The following is a 14,324-nucleotide window of genomic DNA, read 5'->3' as shown; positions in this document are numbered from 1 at the left end:
CTGGTTTGCCGTCTGTTGCAAAAGTTGCCAGGCCGTTGCACCCGTAACTGAAGTGCGAGCTCATGCATTCATTGGAAAAGACGGATGCAGTAATTTTGTCTCTGGCATTTCTGCATGAGGCCTGGGAACTCGTGGCAGATGGCAGTTCACATTTATCTCACCGTTAAAAGGGCATTCACATTTATTTCACTGTAAAGGTAGACAAGAAGATTGATGTATGTTTCAGCACTTCTTTAGCTGCTGCAAGTTTTCAAAGGCACATGTTTGTGGGCTTATTTCTGAACTCCACAGTTTGTAAATTGAAGGATTTTTGTTGCTTTTTATTTTACCCCAGGGTGGCGTTGACATGCATTGGCATGATTTGGCTCGTCTGCTGTACTGCTATACTGGGCTATTTTCCAGAGGGCCGGTGAGTAAAGGAGTTGTTTAGTTTTCTTGCTAGCAGCTGTCAGGTTGGTCACAATATTGTAGTTTGTGCCAAGGTGTTGAAGTTTGTCTTCAATGCACTCTAGTGTTATTGGAGAGTGTGTGTTTACTAGGCATTCTTAATTTATTTTGGTCATGTGGTGGCTTATGGGCGCCAGTGTATGGGACTAACCGTCCATGCTCTTACGTTGCAAGGCCTACCGTAAAACCCGTCTGTAATACGGACCCGCATATAATACAAAGTGTAATTTGGGGATAGCAAAAACGGAAAAAAAGATTTCATCAGCGAATAATGCAAGTAAGGCAGTCAGCTCTAAAACGTTTCGGATGTCATGAAAGCTGAATGTCCTCCGATTATTTGTGTATACCGGCGCACCGGATACGACGCTGGGCGCCAGATATCTGGAAGATACAGATCGGGTGCCACACTCACGCTTACTCATGTCCTTCACCGCGAGCATGTGCAGACCGGCTCCGGCACAAATGCGGGCGCGCAGGCGTGCACGCTTCGGAAGTGTCCGTAGTCAGTGCTTTAGCGATTGTCGCCGTCGGGTGCACTATCTTCCGAAAAGCCCTTGTCAGAGGCACCTTTCCACTGAAACACGACTTCGGTACCATCGAGCGCGTTTGATAGCTCGCATTTCTTGAAATTACAACCGAGTTCCTCGGATTGATAGCCCAAGCGTCCGCCATCCAATTGCACAGCGTGGCCGGAGAGACCCGTGTCCGGCAGCAGTAACTGCAGGCTTTCCCTACCTCATCCAGCCCATGTAACAGCGCTTGATGCAGTACTGATGCTTTCGGCAGCATTACTTTCCTTTTAAAAGCAGCCAAGGACTGCTTGTGCAGTCCCAATACCATGGGAGGTGCGATCGTCCTGTGTGTCGCGAGGTCAGGCCAGCGTAGTGACCTGGCGTTGAAATCGAAACTACAGACCTACGCCACCGCTAGATAGCGCCCCTTCTCACTTGAAGCATGGTGGTAACGGCGCTTGATAATAACGAAACCGGAACTGCAAATTTTAGCCAAAAATTGTTTGGATCTGCATATAATGCGAGGCGGAAATTTGGCAAGCTAGAATCTGGAAAAAAAGCTCGTATTATATGCGGGGTTCTGCAGTATATCAGCATTCTGAGCTGCAAAGCTGGACACAGTGGGTGTTATTTTGGCCATTGTGACAATTTCTTCCCACAGTTATCTGCCCTGTATAAATTGTGAACTCTATTTTGGCGCTACTTTCAGATTTAAGCGGTTCCTTTACTGGCATATCAGCTTGATCACTTTCCGAATTTTGTCACGGGCCGTGTCAGCCATTGTTACCTACCACAACAGGTGAGGTTTCATTTATGTGGGCTGGTTTGTTGTGCAAACAGGGATGAAAAAAACTGAAGGATTTTTCACTTTAGTTCTTGTGGTAAAGAGGCCAAATCATTGCATGCCAAGGTTGTGTGAGGTGTAGAGTGTCTTTTACTACAAAATTTGTATTGGTAATACATGTGAGTTTTTGAAATCATTTAATATGGAAGCCAATTAAAATAGTGGTATGTACATTTGTTGGTATGGTTAATATGGAAAATTAGCTTCACTTCCTCTGCATCCTTCCCTTGTGGTACTAATATAGTCTAATATTCACTGTAGTGACGTCTTTCATTGAAAGTGTTGAGCATGCTTTTGGCTTAGGATGCTAAGCTGATCCCCTGTGTGTTGGTCTCACAAAGGCTTTTGATTCATTAGTGCTTGTTATACTAACAACAAAGCTGGCCTCAATAGGCACATTTATCTGTTTATCTGGCAGTAGGCATCTTTAGAAGCAGTTTACTTAGCCAGTAACAAGCTCTTTACATTTTTCAGACTGTGTCAGGCTTTGGAAACAACAACAAAGGCAGACCTGTGTGATCAGTTCTTGATCTCCTTCTGTTTTTTATGTGTATTAATTGACTTCTACTGTCTTGCATATTAGGTCAAAGCTTAGCGAAAACTCACCCTACCATCTTCTGGCTCCACCATTCAACTTAGTTGGCAGAGCAGTTGCTTAGGTGTGGCGGTGATTCTTGGGGGGGAGCCTGGATTAGGGCAGGTCTCTTTAACTATGAAGATTTAAAATAGCTGCATAGCTTTCTGCTGTAGCCATTTGGCTAGGCTCAGTTGGATGATAATAATGAATATCCTTTGATTTAACAGAATTGCTAGATGTGCAACTTCATTAGAATCCATGAGGAAACACTGCACTCAGCAAAACAGACACACGCAAAAGGATGAAGAAGCAACACAGAAGCGCAGTTAGCGACGGATGTTCGACCCTCCCATTGGCCAAGCGCCATAACATGTTTTCGCATGCTTTTTTCTTGTTTGTTTTGTTGCTTTCTCCTCCCCCGCGGTGCCAAACAATGCGAGTGGTGCATGTAAGCATGGACACGATAGAATGCGATGTGTAGTGCGATCGCACCGAAGAGCGTCTGCTACTTGAGCACCCCGTAGGTGGAGCCATGGACGAAAAGGGAGCAAGCAAGTGACTGTGCAGGAGGAGGAGAAAGGAGATGGTGCTACCCTTAGTTTTTTGAGGTTCTTTACCTTCTTAGTTCCTCTATATGTGCCCGTTTGTTGTGCACAGTGTTTCACCATGGATTCTCTTGTTTGCCTGAGAGATTGTGAACTCTTCTCACATTGTGGTGGTAGTACTATGGTTGCCACCGGTAGATCAATGGATTGTTTGAACTGGAAGCTCGGTACTGAGATTAACATATTACAGTACATTGTCACCGTAAAGCAGTTTACGGATTTTCATTCATAGCAAAACTCTACCAAATGCAATCCTACTGTCAGTTTAAATATTTCATTCGCAGTGTTAATCGTGGTGCTTTTCTTGTGCTAATTCTTGCCATATAAGCTTTGCTGTTCACGTCTCATTTCTAAAGCAGACATTGAATTGCTGATGTGATTACAGTATTGGTCATGACGCGGACTGTATTTGTATTTATGCATCCATTTTAAGGAGAGGGCTGAGTCGGGCTGGTTGGTTCATGTTGAATGGTACGGCAAAGCAGCGCTGACGGACAGGACGGAAGAAGATGAGACAAACACATGCGCTGAACTTCTTCCGTCCTGTCCGTCAGCGCTGCTTTGCCGTACCATCCATTGTAAGCCACCCATGTGCTGCGTTCCATTTTTTTATATGCAGCGCTTGCAGACGCTTACAAAACCAAACCATCTGCATGCTGACATTGGGTCCGTTCTGTGCAAGTGCACCTATGCTGCTTGAGCTGTAGCAGATACCATTAGCCAGTAACAGCTCGTTCATATTTAACTTTCAAATTGTAGTGCACCTGTCACTAAACTGTCAGTAGCCTTTCTGTTTGTTTTAGGAGTAAAAACTATATTAATATTGAACCATCTAGGTTTGGTGCATGTAATTTTCTGTTAACAGTTTTCTACATAAATCATGGTATGCATAATGCTCCCTCTGCAGCATGTACAAGCACCAAACAACCATCCTTCTTTTTTTATTTTGAAAGATCTTTATTTGCTCTGAATTATTAAATTAATTTTGTGTCAGAGTGTAATGCTGTTATAAAGTATTTATTTTGCAGGGGTGTTTTCTTACAGTGACGGCATTTTTCATAACTAGCTTTTGTGTCATGCCATTTTTGTACTTATTAATCAACAGAACAACCTTTTACTCTCAAGTGCTGTGGGACCTACTTATGTGTGCACATTTATGTAGCTACTAACTAGCATTTAAATTGTCAACATTATTCTTGTTCTGCATTTAATCTTTTTCATAAAGGACACCGTTGTGTGTTGGAAGAAGCGATCAAGCACTCTGTTACAGCAGCAGGCTTGGGTTCACTTCCAGTTTCTTTTTTTAATTTTAATGCTAACATGACAGCGTTAAGGGAGAGGTTAACGTGACAGCGTTAAGGTTGAGAAAAGCAGGTGGCCCACCTGCCACCTGGGCCACATGACCTTGTGACATCATCACAACCTGCCGACCGTGGCAGGTGGCAGTTAGATTAATGATTGGTCGGGAGAGGTTGTTCGGGAAGGGCAACCTGGGTCTCACAAGCCCTACTGGCGGCTCTGTTTGAAGCAGCCACCTGTAAGGGCCAGTGGCGCATCGTTCAACCACTGCACCAGGAGTGGTACAAGGACTCCCCGTGATCTATTAATGTAGAGTAGAGAATGACCAATTCCGCATATATGGGCATGCAGGTAGAACCTATAGGCGACAGATAAGGAATGCTTGCTTGGGAAGGATCTTTAATGCTCTCACATTGTACCCTGAAGGGCAGGTTAAGCTTTATATAATGGTGAAAGAAAGAACGGTGTCCACGTCTGTGAAGTAATGGCCGCTGAAAGGACCCATTAACGTTGTCGCGTCATACCTTTAAGCTGGAGATTAAGTGTCCCTTCAAGTTTTTTCATTATCTGAATGTTTTTGTTACAAAGCATTTTTACTATATAGGAGGCTTTCTGTACAAGTTAGGTGCACAAGAGATACGAAGAGAGAATTTTTAAAAATTTCTTTTTGAAAGGTGGAGTGTTTACAGTATGCGTTTTGGCTGCCGTGTTATGTGATGCTGAACTACAAGGTGACTTTTTCAGAGAAAACCGGGCGAAGCCTGGCGGCATATGTGTTGCAAACCACACTTCCCCAATTGACGTGGCCATGTTGGCAAGTGACAACTGTTATGCCTTGGTAAGGGAGTGAGCAAGCAACCTCTGGGCATTGAACATTAAATGAAACATTGTTTTGTTGACAGGTGGGCCAGACGCAAGGTGGATTTATTGGCGTCATCCAGACAGCCCTCAACAAGGCGGCATCGCATATCTGGTTTGAGCGAGCAGAGATCAAGGACAGGCAGGCAGTTGCCAAGCGGTGAGCTATGCATTGCAGATAAGTAGGGGTGTGCGAATATTCTAAATTTTCAAATAGCGAATTGATTATTCTTCTGTTAGATTCACTGAAGGAATCAAATAGTGTACTTCGAAATTATTTGAAATGGTTTGAATCTGTTCTTAAGTTTTTGAATAGTTTTCGAATAACTGGAAATTCGAATAGGGCATGGTGTGGTTTTTTTTTTTCAACTACATTTTCAAAAACATTCACAGGACAGTTATCACTGTGTAACGTGAGATTCATTGATATTTTGCGATATATTGAGGTAAAGAGTTTGAAATCGACATGCATATATGTGTTGTTATATAGCGCTCTGTTTAGTTTGTACGCACTCTCGTGCTTTGACTTGCGCTCCTCTACAGTCTGTCATTACAGGCGCACAGTGCCAGCACTGCTGAGCCTCTCCTGTTGTAGATGAACCGTGGTACATTCCTTCGCTTTTGGCATAGTCTCCTTTGGTAGTTACCATGTGGTGCCCATGGTAACTGCCTTCTAGTTACGCATTCCTGCGGTCTTTCCATACCCTCCTGCTTCCATGGTAACTTTCCTCCTCCTCCTAAAAGACGCGGGTTCGATCCCGGCCGCGGCGGCTAGAATTTCTTTGGAGGAGAAATTCTTGAGGCCCGTGTACTGTGCGATGTCAGTGCACGTTAAAGAACCCCAGGTGGTCGAAATTTCCGGAGCCCTTCACTACGGCGTCTCTCATAGCCTTAGTCGCTTTGGGACGTTAAACCCCACAAAACCAAACCAACCTCCTCCTCCTTATACGGTACTTGCCTCCAGGCAGTCCCTGTGGCAGACACACTCCGGTTACACAGATTACTACTACTACTACTACTACTACTACTACTACTACTACTACTACTACTACTACTAGTATGACTCAAAACCCAGGGAATGGGCGCTTAACAGCCGTCGCTGTAGAACAGGTACCACTCCAACGCCAGACAGCATGCTGCCGTGAGTGGTATGTGCAAAAAGGAGGGTTCAGCTCCGCGACGCAGTCCATTTGTGTGGCAATGCTCATAATGCTCATAAATGTGGTCTTCAAGAATGGCTTGTTTTCCAGGGTTCAGCCAGGTTTAGACCTGCCCTGCTTTAATGGCCGATATGGGAGGCTATGGTTGTAACTCGTTCCTCTCATCCATGGATATTCAGCGCTAGTTTGTTTGCTGTTATCAGTAGCGAAAGGTAGTTTTCCTATGCATATTTCATGGCACTTATATAGTTAATATACTGACTTTGTGTTGTGTATCCCTTCCTCGAGACCAGTGTTGTATCTTTCGGTGGCTACAGCTTTAACTTCTGACCTATAGCGCTTCTGATTCGCATAAGTAGTATTCTTTTTGTGGGAATATTGACACTAGTAGCGAATAATTGTTTTATTAATGCCATGTTGTTAGCCTGCCCCTCACCCGAGGGCCCTTCATATATCTGAAATAAATAAATAAATATGCAATTCGTATTTGTCTACCACGGCTCAGTGGTTATGGTGCTCGGCTGCTGACCCGAAAGACGCGTGTTCGATCCCGGCTGCGGCGGTTGCATTTTGGAGGCAAAATGCTAGAGGCCCGTGTACTGTGCGATGTCAGCGCGCGTTAAAGAGCCCCAGGTGGTCCAAATTTCCGGAGTCCTCCACTACGGCGTCCCTCATAGAATGAGTCGCTCTGGGACGTTATACCCCATAAACCATACCAATTCATATTTGATTTGGAAGTAAAGTTAGCCTATTTGTATTCGATTTGGTTTAAAAAGAGTTCTGTTCGCACACCCATATGAGTGAGTGCTTGTTTTATTAAAGATCACCACATTTCCATCTTTGCTTTACAGTCTTCGTGAGCACGTTGAAGATCCCACGAAGCTTCCAATTCTTATATTTCCTGAAGGTATTTGCATACTTATTCACTCTTTTTTTGTTTTAGTTGCTTTTTTTTCTTGACAGAAATGCTATCTTTGTGGATAACTATTTGGTCTAATTTCCCGACTTTATTGTGGGCCTTGATAGCATGTGCTAAATGGTCTTCAACACTCCCTGTTGTGTTTCTGCCTTGAGGACCAAGTACCGGCCCGTGAGTTGATTTTAAGGCATAAGCCTTATACGGCCCATTAGCAACGAAACCCGGCATCGGCGTCCAGAAAAAAAAATTTCTTCCTAAGGTGCGGAGGACTGAACCAGGGACCTTCACGCTGCATTTGATTCAGTACTGGTTCACAGCACCAATACTGCTTAAGTGCTGCTAGTGCCAGCACGGTGCAGCGTGTCAGCAGTGTTGTCTGCACATGCACAACTTTCTTGCATCTCCTTGCTAGCTGGTTCTATGGTCCTGTGCACCACAGCAGCACCACCACTGCACCCAGCTCAATCGAGGGTGGGTGTGCGGGGTGCGCTGTGAATTGAGGAATTGAGTTCAGCGCACCATGAACGAATGCAGGTGGTGCAGTGAACCACAGCTCAATCGAAGGCAGCTTCAGATTGCAAGGCGAGCGCGCAACCCATAGGCCAAAAAACCGCTTTGCTTTTTGGTGAATAAAATCGAACCTAGTGCATGCGTTGCCTTACGACTGTATGCTAATGAGTAGATGTGTCATTAGAAAGGAAGGAAAAACTATAAATTAAAACATTAATGTTTTTGCCTTCAAAGCATGTAAATATTCCTTAAGTTCCCTCCGTAATTTTTGATTAATGCCCTTCTGCACTAAGAATGGAGTGACGGAGCTTTTCATATTACTTCCTGAAATTTGTGAGCAGTTTAGTGTTTTTGGTGCATAAACTTCAGTCTGTGTGCGAGAACATTTGACGTTGCTGTTGTCCTAGCATTACATACTGTGTCTGCCACACACACTTCCCTGCTTGAGCAGTTTTTCTGCTTAGTGTTAGGTGATGTGTATGTTGCTGATAGGTATGAACAGAAAGTGCTGCAACAACTGAGAGTGGAAGTGCTCATCTGCTTACAATGTTGGATTGAATCTTCACAGAAACAATGCTAATAAGTAAATGAGTGGTTTTGCAAACATTGAAACTGGTTTAAATGTTTGTTAACCATTACAAGAGGTTTTCTTACAAAGCTGTGTGGTGTCACCAGAGCTGGCACTGTTATGTGTCAGCTCTGGGGTATTCTACCTAAAGTATGGTTTATTTTACATGCAGTACTGCTCAGTGGCGTAGCCAGAAATTTTATTTGGGGGGGGGGGGGGGGGCTCATGTTGCAGCTTGGCCTCCTCATAGAATTTGTGGAGGGATCAGACAGAAGAATAGTAACTGCATTGCCACTGACAATGCCACTGTGTATTAGATAACGCTACACACTGCCTAGACAAGTGAAATATGCATTTTTTTAAATAAAAGAATATATTCGTATGTCATAAAAATCACGGCAACATAACTGATACCAATGCTTCCATGTTTTTGCGTATTTAATAAGTAAAGAAAATATCGCACGAAGTCTAGAACTATCTCAGGCTAAAACCAGCAAAGCAGTGCATGCCGCTGATATGAAAACATATTAAAGGCCATGAAATGAGCAAGTAGAGGACAAATATATTAATTAATTTATTTATTTATTACCTCAAAGGCCCCGGTTGTGGGGCATTACATTGTGGGGCAATGAATCTTTATCGTTCAAGAACCTTAACATTTTTGTACATATGCAACGGCCAGGGAAAAATCTCAATGACGCTGTCCTTCGTTCCAGTGTACTGCGCAGCAGCAGCTGTTACTGGTCATGTATTGCGAGTAATCACACCGAAATTTCAGTCGCAACAGCGATCACTTGTATAAGCGAATCACTTGTATAAGCGAGGAGTTCTGCAAAATACCTTAGAAGTGCGAAGATACAACTTGATAAAGGACAAAAAGTGCCACTGGAAACAAAGTTACTGCATGTATATACAAAACCTCGCAACAAGATATTTAAATACATGTATGTCTCCATTTAATGTACGTATCTAAACAAAAGTCACTCTTGAATATTGCTTGCGACATTGCCCTTTTATCTCTTTCATAAATATATCCATGCCACTGATTCACCGCCAGCACATGTACAACGTCCCTCCTACCTATCACATAGAATCACATAGATTACATAATAACTGCAGCTATGCTCGCATTTATGGCAGCACTCATGCTTTCAACTTCTCGTCACTCCCGCGCGCCATCCGCCTCTGGAACGATCTTCCGGACTGCATCGCCCTGCAGCGTAATCATGACATCTTTCGCGAACATCTACTCAAACACTTCGTTGATAACGCTTAGCCCGTCATTTATATAATCATGATTCATATAGCTTTGCTTTCAGCTGCTGGAGACTTTTGCTTCATTGGACCTGTTTATGCACTGCTACCCTCATGTATACCTGAAATGCTTTCTTTTGCTTTTGTGTAACTCTGTATTTCACCCATTTTTTGTTCCATGACGCATAGTAGCCTTGTACCTTTACCAATTTTTTGTGAACTGCGATATGTTATCTGAACTCACTTGTTTTTGTCTGTTTTGCTGCACTTTTACTAGGCTTTTTGTTTCTAACCTATTTTACACAAACTTCTGTATTTGACCCCCCTTACACAATGCCTCTCCGGAGGCCTGTAAAGTATTTGTAAATAAATAAATAAATATAATACGTCAAACAAGGCAAATAAACATCTTGCGCAATCACAGATACTAAACTTTACACACGGAAGGACAGACGATCCAGGCAAGAACAAAACTATGATAGCAGAAGTCGCGATATGTACGTGGGCCATGCTGCAGTCGGTGACAGTTCTAAATAATTTCGGGGGGGGGGGGGGGGGGGGGGGGGATGAAGCCCCATAAGCCCCCCCTCCTGGCTACGCCCCTGGTACTGCTATCAGTTCCTTTCTAAAGGTGATTGCATTGAAGGAAAGGCATCAGAACCATAATATTGCAGAGTTTCACTGAAAGCAGCCACAGTAATCATTAATGCGATGTTACCAGTGACCCTGTTGGTACAAAATTGCACCCCATAGTTAAACTATATTTGTTCAAGTAAAATTTCGAGTTTAACTTTTTTGGTAAATTACATTTGTATTTGTTTCATATTACCTGCATGAGGTGTGGTTCACTCGGTAATCAAACAGCAATTTATTTTTGTCTTTGCAACTGTGAAAAAGAGTGATTTAGAGAGTTTGAGAATTATCAAGATTAGCATGCAGTAAATAATGTAATATAATGTATGGGAAACAGAAACCCTGCGAAGTGGTTACGCTAGACTGTAGATCACTATTTCAGCATTTTATTTGGGGAAAAAAATTATTCTGTTGCTGAGAAAATCTCTAATTAAGTCCCAGATTTTTCCTCCCATTTACACCACCATGAACCGTTTGGAATGTGGCATCATTTTAATGACGTGGGATGTTGTGGGTTCTTGGAGCGTCTGAGAAAACGATAAAAAATGGAAGCTGCTTTACCCGCTGACCAGGCGAGCCCTTTGTTACAATCAGTATCAACAGATTTCGCTGTACTCTGCACCACCTTTCATGCTCTTTGCTATCCTTACTAGACATGGTGGTCTCACTGTCGAGCACGAGTGTAAATGCCCCAAAGCGCTTGTGCTTGACGTGCACTTCTGAAGTTGCTGCGCACAAAGGTATCGCAGAGGCTGGCTGAGGAGGCGACATGCGGAATAAGCCATGTCTCTGCAAGACTTGTCGCACTGTTTTCATCCTATTGTGGTAGTACATGATGAACGATTCGCTGTCAGGCACAAGTTCACACAATTCGCTAGGGGCAGTGCTACATCTCTTTTGCACTTATATAATTTTCTGAGTCATCCAAGCTCTGCTCTTAGTAAAAATGATGTACTGGCTATCTCGGGATTCTAATCTTCAATCTAGCTACATTTAATGTTCCTCTTCAGTGTCTCATATTTTCCACTCACTTTACACAGACCTCTTAGTACATTGGGACAAACAAATATGAGTCGCGTTTAAAGAATGCTAATCACATATTGGTCTTCAAAAGATTTGAAATGTGAGCTTTATTATGGTTACATACATGTGGAGGTTACTCAGTTTTACACTGGATAACAGGTACAAATGTGAATTCTGTTCACTAATGATGTGGAATTTTGGCTCCTTTAGGCACGTGCATCAACAACACATCAGTGATGCAATTCAAGAAAGGCAGTTTTGAGGTTGGTGGCACCATCTACCCAGCTGCAATCAAGTACGATGCACGGTTTGGAGATGCCTTCTGGAACAGCAGCAAGCAGAACTATATTCACTACCTGGCAATGATGATGTCGTCATGGGCTATTGTCTGTGATGTGTGGTATCTGCCGCCCATGCACAAAAGGGTTAGTAGAATTCATTGTCTGACTAACGATAATCGAGTCAATCACAGATATTTTGAGCTCAGAGGGGATTATGAAACAGTCTGATACGTTGTTAATTTGATATATGAAGCATGCAAATAGATAAACCTTTCCATAGCCTAGACGTAAGGCTATGCTTTTGCATGGAAGTATTTTTGCTAGCAGTGCTTTTGCTGCTGTGAGGTGCCAGCCGCCAGCGTTATGGCAGTGCGTAGCTCGCTTCGTGTTATTAGGCCTGTCCAGTGGTGGAACCTACAGTAGACTTCTTCTAGCAGCTTTTGTAGCAGAAGAAATTGCAATTTGTCGCAGCGGTTTCAGGTTTTGTAACAGGAAAAATGGCGTTTTGTTGCAGGCGTTCTTGCTTTTCTAGCAGAAAAAATTGCATTCTGTATCAAAGTTTTGCCTGTTGCAGCGCATAAAGGAAGGACGTTCTAGCAAAATTTCTACTTTTGGTGCCAGCAAGCTCAGATTTTCACTGTGATCTAGAACAAAAGTTGGTAAACCCTTATTCCAAATTTCGTCGTCGTAGCACTCATAAAAAAAAAAAAACCTATAACGAGCAAATGGGAAAAAAAATGCTTGACATTGTGCTATTTTTATTCAGGGTGAAAAATAGTTAGATATATAAAGAAAAAAATCTTCACAAAATGCAAGAATGGTATCATTGCAATTAAAACCCCACATAGTATTTCTTATTTTTCTGTAACCCATGTATGCCTGAACTTAAAAAAAAAAAAAATAGTCGATTTGGGTAGTTAGGCCCAACGTGAATTAGGTGCACTAGCAGTTCGGTTCCCTCTTCGCTTCCGGTGTTCAGATCCAGCTTTCACAGATGGCAGTTGTTCAGATAGTGATAATGGGCTGGTGTCCAATGCGGAATTGGTCGTTCTGTCCATTCATAGATCCTTGGGAGTCTTCCTACCCCTTCGGGCGCAGTGGAGGAGCGGTCAATAAGCGATGCGCCACTGTCCTTATATGGCAGGTGCTGCCATCGGTGGGACATGGGTTGCGACTTGCTAGGTATACACACATGTACACACACTCACACTCACTCCTCTCGCTCTCTCTCTTTCTCTCTTTCTGTTCAGCCACACTCATCCCTGCAATGGACTCATCAATGTTGCCCATTTGCACGATAAACAGTGGAGTGATTTTGGCAGCAATACTTTCTTCTCAGCATATCAGCAAACCTTGACTGATCTGTTAAAAGTTCCGCATGAAAAGTTTTGTGATGGTTTAATTAGTTCTCTGGAGTGGCAGTCGCATGCAGAGGTGCTTGAAGCGTGCTTTCACAAAAAGTAGGACAGCTTCAGTTTCAGAAACCGTTGGGAAATTCCTCAAATGATACTCCGCTTGCTGACACGTGGCATCAATTTAATAGCTAGTGGTGACGCAATCCCATTGTTGCAGTGACGCGAGTGTACTTAACCGGAGGTGGGGAAACAAAATACTATACGCGCGAAAACAAAATATACAAAATATACATGGGTCAGTCGACATCTTAGTCACGCTGTAAGCTACGAAACCGATGAAGAGTGGTAGCTTCGAAAGCACAGGAAAGGCGCTTAACTGTCCTCCTGGAACAGTGGACACCTCAGTCGTGCTTTAAGCTACGTGCAGGTAGTGAGAGATGTGTGCTGCTGCGTTGGCATTGACAGCATTGTGGCAGAAACGCAGCACTGAAGCCATAGGCTGTCGACGTTCATTGTGTTCATTGGCGTTGGCGTTTTAGACTCCGATGATTTTGAGGAAAGGAAGTGTGCATAACTGGCTTCCTGGGTGAGTGGGTGCCTGAATCGCGCTTTCAGGTATGTTGGGTTGGTGAGAGAGAGATGTGGGCTGCATGCGTTAGCACTGACAACATTGTGGCAGACACATGGCACTGCAGCAATAGGCCACAGCGTTCACTGGGTGAGCAAACTCTCACGATCAACCATTAACTGCCGCCTGCCAAGGTGGCAGGGTGGGCGCGTTGCCTATCCAGTGTCCGGAACGCACTCAACATTAGACGCCAAGCCGTGTATAGTGGCCCGATACGCCATAGCTTTTGCTCTCTAACCAGGTTCAGCAGTAGTTAAACCACAGTTTTTATACTCCTGCTCCTTGTTATCCCAAATAGCCTAAAGGACCATTCTAATGACGAAAATTGCGCAGGGTGAAAGTGGCCACCACGTATACACTGCTGGAATGCTCACGTGCTGCAGCTAACGCGTGCTCAGCTACAAGTCATTTCCATGCGTGCCGCGCATCGCAGGGACCGAAAAGGGCAGGAGCACTGGTGCCTGTTCACTTTCTTCGTTAACACATTTGTTGCGTTCACAGCCAACTGTCGGCTGCGTCATGGCACGACGTAATGACACAGTGTGCAGTGCTGCGCTTCCGTTTTTCGATCCGCGAGAGTGGGGTGACTGCGGCAGCTCTCGCAATGGCCGTCAGCAAATTTCTTTCATGCAAGGCCTACCACTGTCGTGCGCACGCCTTTGTAGCATGCTGGTGATCGGCTATACGAAAAAAGAAAGATTCAATTTCTGTAATAAGCACGAGCTTGTGGATGTCAAGCTAGTGAGTGCTGTTTAGAAACGCCACAGTTTTTGACCACGAGTTGCGGGGAGCAGGAACATCCGTGATTTTCGGATATTCGTTCGGTACTTCAAACGAAAACGTGTGGCACA

At 43.8% G+C, this 14,324-nt stretch overlaps 1 protein-coding gene across 1 annotated transcript in view; it reads left to right on the top strand.

The window, feature by feature from the left end:
- The window catches only part of Gpat4 (Glycerol-3-phosphate acyltransferase 4), a 36,693-nt gene that overhangs the window by 8,739 nt on the left and 13,630 nt on the right, over positions 1-14,324 (top strand). Inside the window, exons 6-11 of the mRNA XM_089578872.1 lie at positions 335-409; positions 1,669-1,758; positions 5,029-5,122; positions 5,187-5,302; positions 7,154-7,209; positions 11,420-11,634. Of these exons, the coding sequence (XP_089434998.1) occupies positions 335-409; positions 1,669-1,758; positions 5,029-5,122; positions 5,187-5,302; positions 7,154-7,209; positions 11,420-11,634 (646 nt within the window). The remainder of the gene's footprint in view (positions 1-334; positions 410-1,668; positions 1,759-5,028; positions 5,123-5,186; positions 5,303-7,153; positions 7,210-11,419; positions 11,635-14,324) is intronic.

Source organism: Amblyomma mixtum, chromosome 3 (genome assembly GCF_055824585.1).
Source record: "Amblyomma mixtum isolate Tamu chromosome 3, ASM5582458v1, whole genome shotgun sequence".
NCBI classification, from domain to species: domain Eukaryota; kingdom Metazoa; phylum Arthropoda; class Arachnida; order Ixodida; family Ixodidae; genus Amblyomma; species Amblyomma mixtum.
The sequence above is the reverse complement of the archived record's forward strand: the minus strand, read 5'-3'. Positions and strand labels throughout refer to the sequence as shown.